Raw genomic sequence first — 16005 nt, 5'->3', positions numbered from 1 at the left:
CTTGAAAATTATATAAATATGAAAAGTAAAAACAAAATTGTAAATTTTTGAATTAAAAATTCAAAATACAAATTAAAATAAACATTTTTTAATCGAATTAATATTTTTTTGGGGGATTAATAGTTTTTTTATTTTGCGCAATAATATTCCCTTACAAAGCAACTTGTGTTTATCATCATTCACATCACAAAGGAAATTCATTCACGGAACAATTATTAGATATAGAGTCAGATAAATGACACATTAGATAATTGATACCTGAAGGTATTCAAATGTTACGTATCAATCAAATTTCTGAATGTATTTGATATTCGATAATTAGTAATTTTGTATAATTTCATTAAACACTTTTTATTAAAAATTATAATAATTTAATATTTTCAACAGGACAATCAATGCATGAGAATAAAAATACTTGGAGATTGTTATTACTGCGTATCAGGACTTCCGATTTCGAGGCCTAATCATGCTTATAATTGTGTTAAAATGGGATTGGAAATGATTGAAGCAATAAGGTGAGAGACCACATACATGATGATAAATTAGAAAACAATATAAAATCAAAACATCAACAAAATTCAAAAAAATCTCGAAATTGTAGAAGAAAAAATTTTGCAATTACAAAAAGAAAAATATATTTTTTTCAATATAATAAATATCAACGTTTTTAAAAACATTCTCGTATTAACGGAACTTCTTATCTTCGCGAACACACACTTCTGTGAATTTAAATGAAGACATAACTTTTCATCCATTCTCACTTGAGAGCTTCTAAAGAAAAGGGAGAAGGAAAAAATGGAGCAAAAACACAAAAGTTCTCTCCTGCAATTTCACACGTGACTTTTTTACAAAAAAAAGAATCTAAAAATACAATGAATTGCATTTTTAAATAAAAAAATCGGATTTATCAATGATTACGAATCTTTCTAGATTCGTGAGAGAAGCCACTGGGTTTAATGTTGACATGAGAATTGGAATTCATACCGGAAATGTACTTTGTGGAGTTTTGGGACTTCGAAAATGGCAATTTGACGTCTGGAGTGATGATGTCACTTTGGCTAATCATATGGAAAGCGGTGGATTACCGGGGTAAGTTAAACGAGAATAATTCTATTGTTATTATTGCTCGACGGTTCATTTGAGATTTTGATAGAAAACAATTAATAATTAAGAATAAAAATAAAATATTAGTGAAATTAAAATACTTGAATTATTTTTGTGACAAAAAGTCGGGTTCACGTGACGAAAGCAACTCTACTTCAGCTTGGAGATCGTTTTCAAGTCGAATCAGGGGAAGGAGGATCTCGAGAAAAATATTTAGCCGATCATAAAGTGGAAACTTATCTAATTATACCACCGAAGGTACGTTTAAATAGGTCCCTGAATTTAGCCTCGACGCTGAAGGTCGAAAATTATATTTTTCGCAAAATCGAATGTTCCTAAAGTTGTAAATATTCAAATGAAACAAAATTTATTCATTTATTTATCAAATTTAATTTTTTTTTTGCAATCATATTGCTTAAGGTATTAAAAATAAATTGTAAAGATTCTAAATTTTTAATTTTGTTTCTGCTTTTCAGTCTCTAGATTTTAATTAGTGAAAATATTTACTAATTAGAATTAGTGATTGACTTTTTAATTTTGAATCAGTAAATGTTAATAATAAATATTAATTTCTACTTATTTATTGTTAAATTTACTAATTCAAAAGCAAAAAGACAGTCACTTATTCAAATTAGTAAACATTGTTACTAAAAAATGAAAATAAAAATTTAATTAAATTTAAAAAGTACAAGAGTTAATAATTATTGAAAATTAGTTTTATTTGACAAAAATAAATCAATAAAAAAATAAAAATTTAACTAAATTTAGACAGAATAACAATCAGTTATTATTGAAAATAAGTTTTATCGTTAATAATTATGTCTAATTAATTAATAAATAAATTACATAATAATAAATGAAACTAGTTTTCAATAATTACTAAATTATACTTTTTAAATTTAGTTAAATCTTTATTTTTATTTTTTAGTAAAAATGTTTACGAATTTGAATTAAAGACTGACTTTTTGCTTTTTAATTAGTAAATTTTATTAACAAATGGTAATTTCTACTAATTTATTAGTAAAATTTACTAAATTGAAAGCTTTTTGCTTTCTGATTTTTTATCAGTCACTAATTCAAATTAGTAAACAATTAAGAAGCCGGCAAAGAATGAAAATTCTTTGCAGCTTTTTTGTTAATAAAAATGTAAAATTTAGTTACGTTTTTAATTCTTATTGCAGTCAATAATTTCAGTAAAAATATTTTCAATGAAAAATATTTCGTTCGCTCGAATCTGAACTTTAGGATAATAAATTTTTGACAGTATAAATATTTTCAAAAATTACTGACTGTTATAAAAAGCAAACAAAATTAAAAATTCAGAAACTTTATAATTTATATTTTTAACACTTTACATAATATTATTGGAAAAATAATTTAAATTTAAATTTAAATGAGAAATAAATTTCGTTGGAAACGGAAATTAGTGGCAATTTCATCTCTAAAAACCCCAAATAATAGTTTTCGATATTGATCGTCGGCGCATTTCAGGGGCAAGTTTAAGTTAATTATATGCATAATTTTATCACTTGTTTATATTTAACTACTTAACTATTTTTAAATTTAAATTTTATATTTTTATATTTAATCAAAATTTCTTAATGATTCAATTATCGTAGATAGTAGAAGAATCATTTTTACAGTTCTCGATATGTCACATAAATTTTATATCGTTTCCACAATCATTTCTCCACTTAACTTGAAAAATTGATGCCGTAACCGTATAAAATTTATAGCACATATTCGTCAACTATATCAAATAATGATAGTCCCAATCACGTATTCTTTTTCCGAGTTGTTAAAAAAATTAAACGAAAACTATCTCTCCCATTCAGAAATTATACTTTTCTTTTTTTTTCTTTGAAATTAATATTTAAATTGTACATAATAATGTTCTTGAAAATGAATAAATTAGTCATTTTTTTTTCTAAATCTTTATAGAAATATGCCACCACCTGTTGCTAATGGTAGTCACCATTATCAGGGAATGAGAAACATTTCTATTTGAAATTTTAATCAAATCAAAATAAGCAGTGCTCTAGTTTTCAGTAATGAGAAACATTTGTAATCAGAATTTTAATTAAGCCTCCAAGTTTGAATCATTAAAAAATCGAAAAAAATTTAAAAGAAAATAAGTTTTTGCTATCACAGTGTAATTTTCAACGCGTGGGTGAAAGTCACAACGTTTATGATCAACGATTAGAAGAAAAAAGTAGTTTTTACAAGCAAAAAAGCAATAATATTTTTTGTATACAATCTGTTTTTAATTGTCGATGAATAAACATGAACGAACAAATAGAAACAATTTTAAGACAGAAATTTTCATGGAAAAATATTATTTCTTCTGAGTCGTTGATTATAAACGTTGTGAACTGTATAACGTAATTCTCGAAAATTATATACTGTTTCCATTTAATAAATAAATAAATATATTTATGATCCACAAATTTTTAATGTTGAACTGAAAGAAAATCTATTGTATAAAAAATATTTTCATAAAATGTTCTAAAAGTTTTAAAAGTTCAAAAATTATTTGATTTCAGAAAATAAAAGAAGAAAAAGAAGTAAAAAATGGTGACAGAGGACCTGGACCGGTACCCTCAAGGTATTTTTTTACACAGTAAATTATAAAATATTAAAAATCATTGAAGATTTTTTATACAAAAAAGACTAAAATAAACCATTTTTAAATTTATTTTATCCCAAAAAAAAATTTATCCCTAAATCAAAACCAAATCACTTGCAAATATTTTTGAAAAAATAATCTTTCAATAAATTGAAGCAAGGTTATTTTTATTAATTTTGGTTCACAATTTTCTGTGTTTTTTATATACAAAAAAGAATTGAAAATTTGATTGCCATGAAGCGCAACAACCTCAATGTCAATAAAATTTTCAATTAAAAAATTTATGTTTTCAGATCTAGGCCAAGTAGTAAAATGACAAAGTTGGGAGAATATTGGGGGGCTGACAAACCATTTGCAAATATTACAGAAAATACTTTGGCAAAAAACATAGGCCTCACAGTAAGTTTTAATATTAAATTTTTTAATTAATTTTTTTTTTGAGTATTTTTGATTTATTTTTGAAATTTTACTAAAATTTTGAACGAAACTTATTCTCTATTCTATAAATATTTTTAATAATTACTATATTAAATTCTAAATTAATGTAAATTTAGCATTTATTTAGTTCAAAATTTATTTTAATGTAGAACTATTAATTTTTAATGTAGAGAATAATATTTTTTGACAAAATTCGAATTTAAAAAATGAACGAAAAAAATATCGTTATGTTTATTTGAAAGTTAAAAATTTTAGGACCATTTTTTGTCTGTATTTGTGAATTTTCTTATTTTCTTTTTAATTTTCCTTTTTCTTTTTTCTTTTACCAATAAAGGTGAAAAACATTATAATTATAATAAAGTTATAATTTGTAAGATTTATAATAAAATTCTTTAAAGTCCTATAAATTTCTTAATTTAATTTTCAGAGTATAGCAATGATTGAATCGAATCTTCTTCCAAATCATGCAAACTGTCTCAATGTTAAGTGAGTTACAAGTATTTTTTTAAAACTAAATATTACACGTGGCAGAGAAAAAGCAATATTCAACATTTCTTTTCCCATTTTTTCTAAAGATATCAAATTGAGACAAAAAACGTATCAAAATTGTTGAATCGCAACAATTTTGATACTTTTTTGTCTCAATTTTATATCTTTAGGAAAAATATGTTATTTTCAATCGCAACCACATAGAACTATTTACATAAAATATAAACAAAAGAAAATATCACTGATTCAAATACAAAACGTACAACACTATGTACAGTCAACAATACTAATGAGTACAAACAATAGATAGTTAATTTTGTGAAGAAACATTAAAGACATTATTTCATAGACAATGGTGCGAAGGTAAGGAAGGAATGTCGACTTTGACATATTGGTTTAATGAAACAAACCAAGAAGATCACTACAGAGAACAAAAAGATGAACAATATCCTTGGTATGTGACAATTAGTAACGTCTTATACTGTGCAATGTTTTTCGTCCAAGTCATTTATCTTCCAAAGTAAGCATTTCAATTAAAACTATTCAAAAATAATTCAACTTTTGCAAAAAAATTATAATTCCTCTTCATTACAATTCATCAGATTTTCAATAATATTACAGATGTCCAACAATTTATAGCTGCTTTGGCATTGGATTTATAACACTGACCATTTTCACTTGTATCTTTTGGTATATTGAGAGAACTGGTGAAGAAGAATCGGGGACAAAAATTGTAAATAGAGGAATTAGGATATCAATTTATTTAATTACAGCTTCATTGGCTGTGACTTCTTCGATAATAAGTCTTAGCGACGAGCAAAGTAATGACTATCAGATTGTACCTGTACGTAAAAAATAATCTTCTAAATTTAATATAAACGAATTTCAATTTTTAATTTACTTTCCTTTTCGATATTTCCATCTCCTTTAATTTTTTTATTAGAAATAATTTCTTCACTTTAAAATTGATATTTAAAATCTTAAACTAGTAGGTACTATTAGTGGCTTCACTATTTTTTATTACTTTATTCATTTAAATACTGTTAAAATTTTCAGGTTTATGTAAAATCGGGAGCAATTGCCCTTCTGGTTGGTTGGGCACATTTAAGAGTTGGACACCTATTAAAATTAAGTGTAATGATACTCTCAATTTTTGTCCTATTAATCTCATTCTCCCAGGCGGAAATTTTTGCCAAATATTACGAAAGTGTCGAAAACAGTCGATACGAGTGAGTAAAATAAAATTTCCAATAAAATTGCAAATAATTGAGGAAAATATTAAAATTATATAAGATAATTTTCAGATTTGCAGGAGTGCACTACTTAATTCAAATAGGATTTCTTCTGACTCTAGTGGCTCTAATACTTCATGTACTAGACAGAAGAGTGGAATTCACCTCAAGAACAGACTTTTTGTGGAAAAACAAATTAAAAGTAGAACAAGATGAAGTTGAAACAATGAGAGGGATTAACAAGATTCTCTTGGAAAACATTTTACCAGCTCATGTCGCTGATCATTTTCTAGCAACAAGAACAGCTCAGGTTATTTTTTTTTTTTGCAACTTAAATAATCTGAAGTGGATGTATAATTATAATTACATTTTTTTCTTTTTAGGAACTTTATCACGAAAGATATAGCAGTATAGCTGTAATGTTTGCTTCTATTCCAAACTATAAGGAATTTTACGACGAAACGGACATCAATAAACAAGGACTCGAGTGTTTAAGATTATTGAACGAAATAATTTGCGATTTCGATAAACTCTTATTGAAGCCTAAATTTTCTGGTATTGAAAAAATAAAAACCATCGGGAGTACTTATATGCTCGCGTCAGGATTAAGCCCCGGGAAAGAAAGTGGAGAAGGAAAGGTAATAAAAATATTTTTCTATAGAAAATAGTCAAACTATTACAAATAATAAATAAATTTGAAAATTTATCAAAAATAGGAAGATCACAACGTGATAGTGCTCGTCGAGTTTGCAATTGCTCTCATGACAATTTTGGATCAAATAAACAGAGAATCCTTCCAAAGATTTAAATTAAGAATAGGTAAGCAAACAATTGGATTTCTAACTTTTTCTTTTAGTTTTTTTATGTTTCTGAAGTTAGTGTCGACTTACTTAAAACAAAAAAATAAAATAAAATAAAAAATAATACGGATTTCTAACTTTTCCGAAGGTTTAAACCACGGACCTGTAATTGCTGGAGTTGTGGGAGCACAAAAACCACAATACGATATTTGGAGCAACACGGTTAATGTTGCTTCGCGAATGGACAGCTGTGGAGAAATGGGAAGAATTCAAGTGACTGAGGATACAGCAAAAATTTTAAGAAACGCTGGCTATGAATTAATTTGTCGTGGACCGACATTTGTCAAGGGGAAGGGAGAATTAACAACTTACTTCGTTAAAACTTGTTTTGACGACAAAGAAGATAGTTATTAATATATTTTTAAATTATTAAGTTACAAAAATTTTAAACGTTCAAGTGAAAGAAATATTTATTCCTTATCAGGAATGTTGCCAAGAATTTTATTACAATTTGTTAAAAATAACTGAATTTTGAAGATGAATTTTATTATTTATAAAGATAATTTAAACTTTAACTAAAATTTTTCAAAATTTTTGAACATAATTGAATTGCTGCAATCTGTAACTTCTCAAAAATTCAATTTTTTTTAGTGTTTTTAACTAAAATTCTTCTATAAATCCATTATTTTTACTAATTAATTAAATAGATTATAAAAAATTTAATTTCATAATTAAAACTTTTTTTTTAAATTTCGTTCATTCGAGTGTTCAGAACTAAAGGGAATTAAATTATTCTAAAAAAAATCTCAATAAAGTTTAAAAAAACTTTAAAAAAAAGATCATACACAAGTGTATTTTACTGTTAAAATGTCATCGTCACGTTAACATAGAAACTTTCAACTAAAAATACTATCGATTTTCATATCTGTCTAGTTCTAGTAAAAATTAAATATCAGATATTATCAGAAAGATAAAGATTTCCTTCAAGTTTAGTAATTATAGAAAACATATTCATATTTATGTAATTAAAAATTAAAATACACAATATGTACATGAAATTCGAAGAATATATGTGTATAATTGTAGAATAAAATAAAAAACATAATTGTAGATTTAAATTAAGTAATTAACGAGCAAGTGTATAGAATTAGATTTCATTGAAATAATCAAAATTCGCATTTTTTTTCTTTCTTTTCTCGTAAATTACAAACAAAATTAATGTATAGAATCCCTTTAATGTAATTTTAAACTTTAAAAACAATACTCATTAAATAATATTCATAGAATATTATTATAATAAATTATTAATACTAAATGAAATAAAAATGATCCATATAAGTTTTTAGCGTTCAAATAAACGAAATTTTTTTTACGAAAACTATGTTTAAAAATTACTGATTCTGATAAAAATAAAAAAACAAATTTTAAATTTAGAAAGTACAATTAATTTTTTATTATCAAAATTATTGTAATAAATATTCAATTTTGTAAAAATAAATAAATTTCGTTCATTCGAACGTTCAAAACAAAAGGATCATAAATAAAGTAAATTATTAAAATATATTTATTAAAATATTATTTTTAGATAAAAAATTGTTTTTATCATATATTACGAATGTCTATTGTGATTGCGTTACAAAGTGAATTACTCGAGGGGGTATTTACTGGTTGAAAACGTGTACACTCCAATACACTTATTACGCTAAAATTACACTTATTACCAAGTGTTACAGGGTATTACAGGGCAATACAGAGATATGTCTAGGCATTACACCCACGTAATAACGTACTATTACGCCCTATTACGCGATATTACACGACTATTACAAGAAGAGTGTACATTCCAAATACGGGAGTATATATACCCCCTCGGAATTACTTACATTTATTTAATGTTTCGAAAATATTGCAAAGAATGATAAACTTACAATGACATTTTTTTATTTTCATTTTTCGTTAATTATTATTTAGTGTAACCTGTAAAATAATTTTATAGCAAAATCTTTTTTTTCTTAATTTTTAATAATGGAAGTAATAATTTTCTGTATGAATGGAATACTAGATAAAGAAAATTTTGTATATCGTTTCATATCATTTATAATTACTGTGCATTGTAAAAGTTTCTGTCACAATATTGTTTTAATTATTGTTTGAAAAAACGAATAAAATAAATAAACTAAAAGAATTTAAACTACTTTGATAGTAAATAATTAACTGTCATTAATTAATTAATTATAATAAATTCACGAAAAAAAGTAGCACATTTTGAGAACTTCGGTTTTTCGAATTTTTGATAATTTTTAATTTTTTACCAAAGGGTGGAGACTATCTATTAAATAAGTAAAGTGTTTTTAAAGAGCCCAAAAATAATGAAGCTAAATGCCATAAAACAGAAGAAAAAATGTTGAATTTTAAGAAATTCAGATTTTCGAATTTTTGAAAATTTTTTATTTCTTGCTAAAGAATGGAGACAATTAAATAAATAAAGTATTTTTCAAAAGCACAAAAATAATGGAGCTAAATGCCATAAAAAAGAAGGAAAAATGTTTAATTTAAAGAAATTCGGATTTTCGAATTTTTGATAATTTTTGATAAATTTTGATTTTTTGCTAAACGTTGGAGACAATTAAATAAGTAAAGTATTTTTCAAAAGCACAAAAATAATGAAGCTAAATGCCATAAAAAAGAAGGAAAAATGTTAAATTTTAAGAAATTCAGGTTTTTGAATTTTTGATAATTTTCGATAATTTTATATTTTTTACCAAAAAGTCGAGACTATTAACTAAGTAAAGTATTTTTCAAGAGCACAAAAATAATGAAGCAAAATGCCATAAAATAGAAGTAAAAATGTTGAATTTTAAGAAATTCGGATTTTCGAATTTTTGATAATTTTTGATAAATTTTGATTTTTTGCTAAACGTTGGAGACAATTAAATAAGTAAAGTATTTTTCAAAAGCACAAAAATAATGAAGCTAAATGCCATAAAAAAGAAGGAAAAATGTTAAATTTTAAGAAATTCAGGTTTTTGAATTTTTGATAATTTTCGATAATTTTATATTTTTTACCAAAAAGTCGAGACTATTAACTAAGTAAAGTATTTTTCAAGAGCACAAAAATAATGAAGCAAAATGCCATAAAATAGAAGTAAAAATGTTGAATTTTAAGAAATTCGGATTTTCGAATTTTTGATAATTTTTGATAAATTTTGATTTTTTGCTAAAGGTTGGAGACAAATAAATAAGTAAAGTATTTTTCAAAAGCACAAAAATAATGAAGCTAAATGCCATAAAAAAGAAGGTAAAATGTTGAATTTTAAGAAATTCGGTTTTTCGAATTTTTGATAATTTTCGATAATTTTATATTTTTTTACCAAAGAGTCGAGACTATTAACTAAGTAAAGTGTTTTTCAAGAGCACAAAAATAATGAAGCAAAATGCCATAAAATAGAAGTAAAAATGTTGAATTTTAAGAAATTCGGATTTTCGAATTTTTGATAATTTTTGATAAATTTTGATTTTTTGCTAAAGGTTGGAGACAAATAAATAAGTAAAGTATTTTTCAAAAGCACAAAAATAATGAAGCTAAATGCCATAAAAAAGAAGGAAAAATGTTGAATTTTAAGAAATTCGGTTTTTCGAATTTTTGATAATTTTCGATAATTTTATATTTTTTACCAAAGAGTCGAGACTATTAACTAAGTAAAGTGTTTTTCAAGAGCACAAAAATAATGAAGCAAAATGCCATAAAATAGAAGTAAAAATGTTGAATTTTAAGAAATTCGGATTTTCGAATTTTTGATAATTTTTGATAAATTTTGATTTTTTGCTAAAGGTTGGAGACAAATAAATAAGTAAAGTATTTTTCAAAAGCACAAAAATAATGAAGCTAAATGCCATAAAAAAGAAGGAAAAATGTTGAATTTTAAGAAATTCGGTTTTTTGAATTTTTGATAATTTTCGATAATTTTATATTTTTTACCAAAGAGTCGAGACTATTAAATAAGTAAAGTATTTTCCAAAAGCACAAAAATAATGAAGCTGAATGCCATAAAAAAGAAGGAAAAATGTTGAATTTTAAGAAATTCGGATTTTCGAATGTTTGATAATTTTTGATTGTTTGTTTCTGATTTTTTCCCAAAGGGTGGAGACAATTAAATAAGTAAAGTATTTTTCAAGAGCACAAAAATAATGAAGCAAAATGCCATAAAACAGAAGTAAAAATGTCGAATTTTAAGGAATTCGGTTTTTCGAATTTTTGATAATTTTTAATCATTTTAAATTTTTTACAAAGAAGCTAATTTTCATTAATTTTCATTTATAAATTTTACATTTAAAGATTTTTCATTATCATTTTTGATAATCCTATTATTTTCGAAATTTGCAATTAAAATTCTTCAAAAGTTAATTTTCCAAAATAGTAGCAAAATACTTGAAAAAAATTAATTATTTTCAATTAAATGTTAGAAAATTTCAATTACTCAAAAAGATTTTTTAAATTAAGTCGAAAACAGTCTGAATTTCCTTTTAATTTTCCTGACAAAAAACTTTTTTTCTGTTATTTCCCTGAATTTACTGACAAAAATTTTGTTTTCCTAACATTTATTAATTAATTAATTATCATTAATTCACGAAAAAAAGTGTCACTATTTTTACAAGTACTCATCATAATATTTTAATCCTTAATCTTTTAACTATTTCGTTTTTTAGAGTTTGACGACAACATTCTGTTAAAAAAGTGACGAAATTGTCTTAATTTTTCATTAAAACGCGTTTCCTATATTTTATCATTTTATTTAAATAAATATCAACAGTATCAACAACTTTTGCATAATACTGTACTAGTTTTAGACTTCTCCAATTGCAACGAATAGTTGCACAAAAAGCAATTGTTCATATACTTATCGTATACAAATGTAACGAAAGGAATATATTGGAAATCGTATCGATTTGTATTAAATTATTTAGAAACATTATAATCAGAATTTATTACCAGAATCATAAGAAACTTACAAACACGTGCTCCGGAATTCTCCATTTTGAAACTGCTTTCGGCTGCTTTTTCACTTTTTCCTCAGAGTCTAATCCTTTTGCACCTGATATGGAACACACGAAAAATACACTTAGAAACTTTTTAATAAACGGCTGAATATTATTTTTCATTTTTAGTACAATCAGTGCGTTAATTATTGTCTAAAACTCGGGACATTTTAACAATTGAAAACCCGCAAACACGTGAGAGGCATTATTACAATGACATTTGTTTACACAAGAAAGTCTGACTTTCACATGAATTTAACATTATTTACTATCGACGAACACTTTTCACGATATCTACAGACTGTTAAATACTTAAACTAATAAAAAGACGCGAATCTAAATAAGAAAAACCCGGCGATCTGGTCCTGCCGGCGACTTTAAAAACTTTATTGGACAACTACAAGGCAGGGTTGGGTTGGTAAGGAACGCAAAGAAAGTCGAACGTCCGAAATGTGACGATTCCCCCCCATCGCGCCGCGACATGTTTCACATGTGAAGGGACCTTTAGTTTTACGTCTATATCACACTTTATATAATTGCGTTCTAGCAGACGGATTATTTTCAGTATTTTCACGATTGCAAATAATGTTTTGCAATAAAAAAACAGTTAAATTATAGTAATAGAAGAATAAAATGTCTTTGAAACATGTGGTAGTTGGTAAATAGGAATATATTTTCAAACTACGTATTGTGAATAGAAAAAATTATTCCATATATTTCCATTATTACAATATAATCGTAAAGTTTACATGTATTTTCAGGCGGTGGAACCGGTTGGATTGGATCGTGTTTGATTTCTGCTTTACAGAATCAAGGAGTGAAAACTACGATTATTTCACGAATGCCTGGTCCTTGCAGAATATCTTGGGTAAAATACGAGAACAATAAAATTCGTCTTTTTTATTAATTCTTAGTATGATACTTATATTAAATAACACTAAATATATGAACATAATTTAATAATTTTGAAAGCATGATTTAGAAAAAAAAGGACTGCCAGAAGACGTTTCCGACGTGATAAATGTCGCCGGTCAAAATATTCTCGACGTTACACGAAGATGGACACCTGGTTACAAACAAAATATCTGCAATAGTCGAATTGAAACAACAAAAGCTTTGGCAAAAGCCGTTTCTTCTACAGATGCAAAAAGTTTCGTTACTATTTCTGGTGTTGCTTATTATCCCACAGATGGAAAGGAATACACAGAGGAAGACAAATGTGAACCTTACGACTTTCTGTCAAGTAAGAAATGCAAATTCTCGACATTAAATTATAAATTACAAATTATATTTATATTAATAAATTTATATTATAATTTTTTATCTCCACTTGGGAATAAAAAAATATTTTTTTAATAGAATTATGTCACGATTGGGAAGCAGCTGCCAAACTTCCAGATGATTGTAAAATAAGACAAGTTACAATAAGATCTGGAGTAGTTTTAGGAAGAACAGGGGGCATGATACAGCAAATATTTCCCCCTTTCTTCATGGGTGCTGGAGGAATAATGGGAACTGGAAAACAATACATGCCCTGGATTCATATTCGAGATCTAGTGAGACTATTTCAACATGCAATGTGCAATGAAAATTTACATGGAGTTTTGAATGGCGTTGCTCCTCAAATTATCACAAATCATGAATTTACGAAAGCATTCGCTGAAGCCTTATGGAGACCATCGTTTCTCCCAATGCCTACCGCTGTTGTCAATTTACTTTTTGGAGAAGAACGTGCGAAGGTGAGTTAATATCAAGTCACCTTGAAGAAAAGTTCGTTTTTTGGTTCCTGAAGTTAGCATCGTCATTGTTTGCCTCATAAATAATGAAATTACCACGAATTCTAATACAACACCATCAATTTCTTTTGTTTCTGCAAATGAATTCTTTTTAATTTCTTTTCTTCTTTAAGGGCATTTGAACCTTGATGACGTCACACATGCTTTCCACAAACTGTAACGTCATCAAGGTTCAAATGCCCTTAATTCTTAAAAAAAAACTATTAGAAATTCAATTATTTTCAAAAGTAATAAAATTATCACAGAAATTCAATTATGTTCAAAAATAACAAAAAAATTCTAATCAAATTTTCAATTATCTTTATAAATAATAAAATTCTTCTTCGAAATTCAATTATTTTTAAAAATTCTTGTCAAAATTTCAATTATTTTCAAAAAATTTCCACATTTTAATGATTTTTAATATCTTCTATGAAAATAAAATTTTCCAGATGAATTTAACAATTTTAAAAAAATTTTAATAAAATTCTACGCAAATATTTAATTATTTATAAATTTCTTCAAAGTTATTCAATTATTTTCATAAATAATAAAACTCATCGCAGAATTTCAAATATTTTTAATACAATTTTAATCAAATTTTACGAAAAATGGAATTATTCTTAAAAATTTTCTTAAAATTCGTCAAAAAAAATTCACTTTTAAGAAACATTTAATTATTACATAAATTAATTATTTTTGTATTTAAATAATTGAAATCTCGTAGAATTTTCTAATAAAAATTGATTTAAAAATGAATTTCAGTTAAAATTTTGCATATTACTTGAATATTGAAACCATTATAACATGAATTTCGAAAAAGTTTCAAATTAAAATCTCAATTATCTTGAAAAATAATAACACTCATCATAGAATTTCAATTATTTTTAATACAATTTTAATCGTATTTCACGAAAAATGGAATTATTAAATTATTTTCAAAAATGTTTTTTAAATTCACGTTAAGATTTCAATCATCATTATAAACAGCAAAATTCTTTGCCGAAATTCAATTATTTTCATAAATATTAAAATCTTTCGCCAATATTTAATTATTTTCAAAAAAATTTTTTAAATTCTCGTCAATATTACAATTATCTTTATAAACAACAAAATTCTTTGACAAAATTCAATTATTTTCAAAAATTTTAATAAAATTCGCAAAATTTGAATTATTTTAAAAAATTTTCCTCAATTCATAATGATTTTCAACATCTACTATTTTAATAAAATTTTTCAAAAGAATTCAATTATTTACAAATTTTTTATATATTTCTTCGCAGTAATTCAATTATTTTCATAAATATTAAATTTTTTTACAAGGATTCAATTATTTTAAAAAATAATAAAATTCTTTTTAGGAATTCAATTATTTTCATAAATAATAAAAATCATCGCAGAATTTCAATTATTTTTAATACAATTTTAATAAAAAAAAATGTAATTATTCTTAAAAATTCTATAGAAATTTGTCGAAAGAATTTAAATTTTATAAAATTTGATGATAAAATTCTTTATAAAAATTAAATTTTAATTCAATTATTGAATAAATTATTTTTTTCTAAATTTAAATAATTCAATCCTCGCTTTTAGATTAAAAAAGTGATTTTTTAATTCACGAAATTGAACGAAAAAATGTGTAATCAGCAACATTTTCGTCTCTAAAAACTCCAAATAATATTTTTCGACGCCTAACGTCGACGCTAACTTCAGAAATAATTTTGTTATTCAAAATTTTCATTTCACTAAATGAAATTTTCAGATTGTTTTGGAAGGTCAAAAAGTCATTCCCAAAAAAGTACTGGAATCAGATTTCAAATACAATTTTCCTGATATTCAAAGTGCTTGCAAAAAGTTTGCACAACTAAACTATTCAGACACGTAAGAAGATTATTTATTAGCTGTTGTTGTTATATTTATGTATTTATTTCCTCAAAAAGGAGAAGTCACAAATTAGACGAATAAGTAGAAAGTAAATTAGTGTTACGATCTAATGTGCTTTAATAATTCTATTTATTGAGTATTATTATTCTATTTATTGAATATTATTATTTTGTACGTTGCTGGTTGATGATCATAACGTTTATTACAAAGTCTAGTTTGTATACGTTGACAATAAATGTAATCAAAAAGAGAGAGAGAGAGAGCAATTTGTTATCTTGTAGAAACCAAACTCCTATGCGACTTGTATAATTTATTATTTATTATCATTATTATTAATTATTTATTCGTAAATTTTCAAAATGACAATGAAAATCACAATTTAAATTTTCAAAACACCAACGAAATTTGCGCCAGTATTTTTTATTGGCCGACTTAAATGAACCATTCTGCGCAGGTTTGAGCTTTGCATGTTCAATGCGCACGTGATTTTAGATAGTTTTTTAATTTACCAAAAAGAAAAATAGACAATCATAATGAAATTAAGAACCAAAATTTTTATTTTTTGGATTTTGTAAAATCTTTTCTTTGCTAACTATATTGTAACCATATTGTTTAGTAAA

At 24.8% G+C, this 16005-nt stretch overlaps 2 protein-coding genes across 3 annotated transcripts in view; both read left to right on the top strand.

Moving 5' to 3' along the window:
• LOC122511655 (adenylate cyclase type 2) overlaps positions 1-7220 on the top strand; it is a 33066-nt gene extending 25846 nt beyond the window's left edge. Inside the window, exons 7-19 of the mRNA XM_043627050.1 lie at positions 388-515; positions 931-1089; positions 1230-1362; positions 3648-3709; positions 4024-4129; positions 4596-4654; positions 5007-5177; positions 5279-5501; positions 5714-5886; positions 5962-6199; positions 6273-6527; positions 6606-6708; positions 6838-7220. Of these exons, the coding sequence (XP_043482985.1) occupies positions 388-515; positions 931-1089; positions 1230-1362; positions 3648-3709; positions 4024-4129; positions 4596-4654; positions 5007-5177; positions 5279-5501; positions 5714-5886; positions 5962-6199; positions 6273-6527; positions 6606-6708; positions 6838-7103 (2076 nt within the window). The 3' untranslated portion in view covers positions 7104-7220. The remainder of the gene's footprint in view (positions 1-387; positions 516-930; positions 1090-1229; positions 1363-3647; positions 3710-4023; positions 4130-4595; positions 4655-5006; positions 5178-5278; positions 5502-5713; positions 5887-5961; positions 6200-6272; positions 6528-6605; positions 6709-6837) is intronic.
• A 5028-nt stretch (positions 7221-12248) lies between these two features.
• LOC122511663 (epimerase family protein SDR39U1) lies at positions 12249-15639 on the top strand. 2 transcript variants are annotated; one of them, XM_043627062.1, is made up of 5 exons: positions 12249-12384; positions 12488-12594; positions 12699-12969; positions 13086-13465; positions 15264-15639. In XM_043627062.1, exons 1-5 carry the CDS (start codon positions 12360-12362, stop codon positions 15384-15386), a joined length of 906 nt encoding a protein of 301 aa, XP_043482997.1. In that variant the 5' UTR covers positions 12249-12359; the 3' UTR covers positions 15387-15639. The 2 variants fall into 2 exon arrangements, with proteins under 2 accessions (XP_043482997.1, XP_043482998.1); XM_043627063.1 differs by having other exon boundaries at positions 12295-12416.
• Positions 15640-16005: the final 366 nt, after the last annotated feature.

The sequence above is a fragment of the Leptopilina heterotoma genome, unplaced genomic scaffold (genome assembly GCF_015476425.1).
Source record: "Leptopilina heterotoma isolate Lh14 unplaced genomic scaffold, ASM1547642v1 Lhet_89, whole genome shotgun sequence".
Classification (NCBI taxonomy): Eukaryota; Metazoa; Arthropoda; class Insecta; order Hymenoptera; family Figitidae; genus Leptopilina; species Leptopilina heterotoma.
This window is presented reverse-complemented; position numbering and strand designations above follow the sequence as displayed.

What these genes read in the sequence shown, in the direction of transcription:
- LOC122511663 (XM_043627062.1), top strand. Translation starts at nt 12,360, where the DNA reads ATGTCTTTGAAACATGTGGTAGTTG. An exon ending in TTTGAAACATGTGGTAGTTG is followed by an intron (nt 12,385 to 12,487) that starts GTAAATAGGAAT and finishes ATGTATTTTCAG; the next exon opens with GCGGTGGAACCGGTTGGATT. An exon ending in GTCCTTGCAGAATATCTTGG is followed by an intron (nt 12,595 to 12,698) that starts GTAAAATACGAG and finishes TAATTTTGAAAG; the next exon opens with CATGATTTAGAAAAAAAAGG.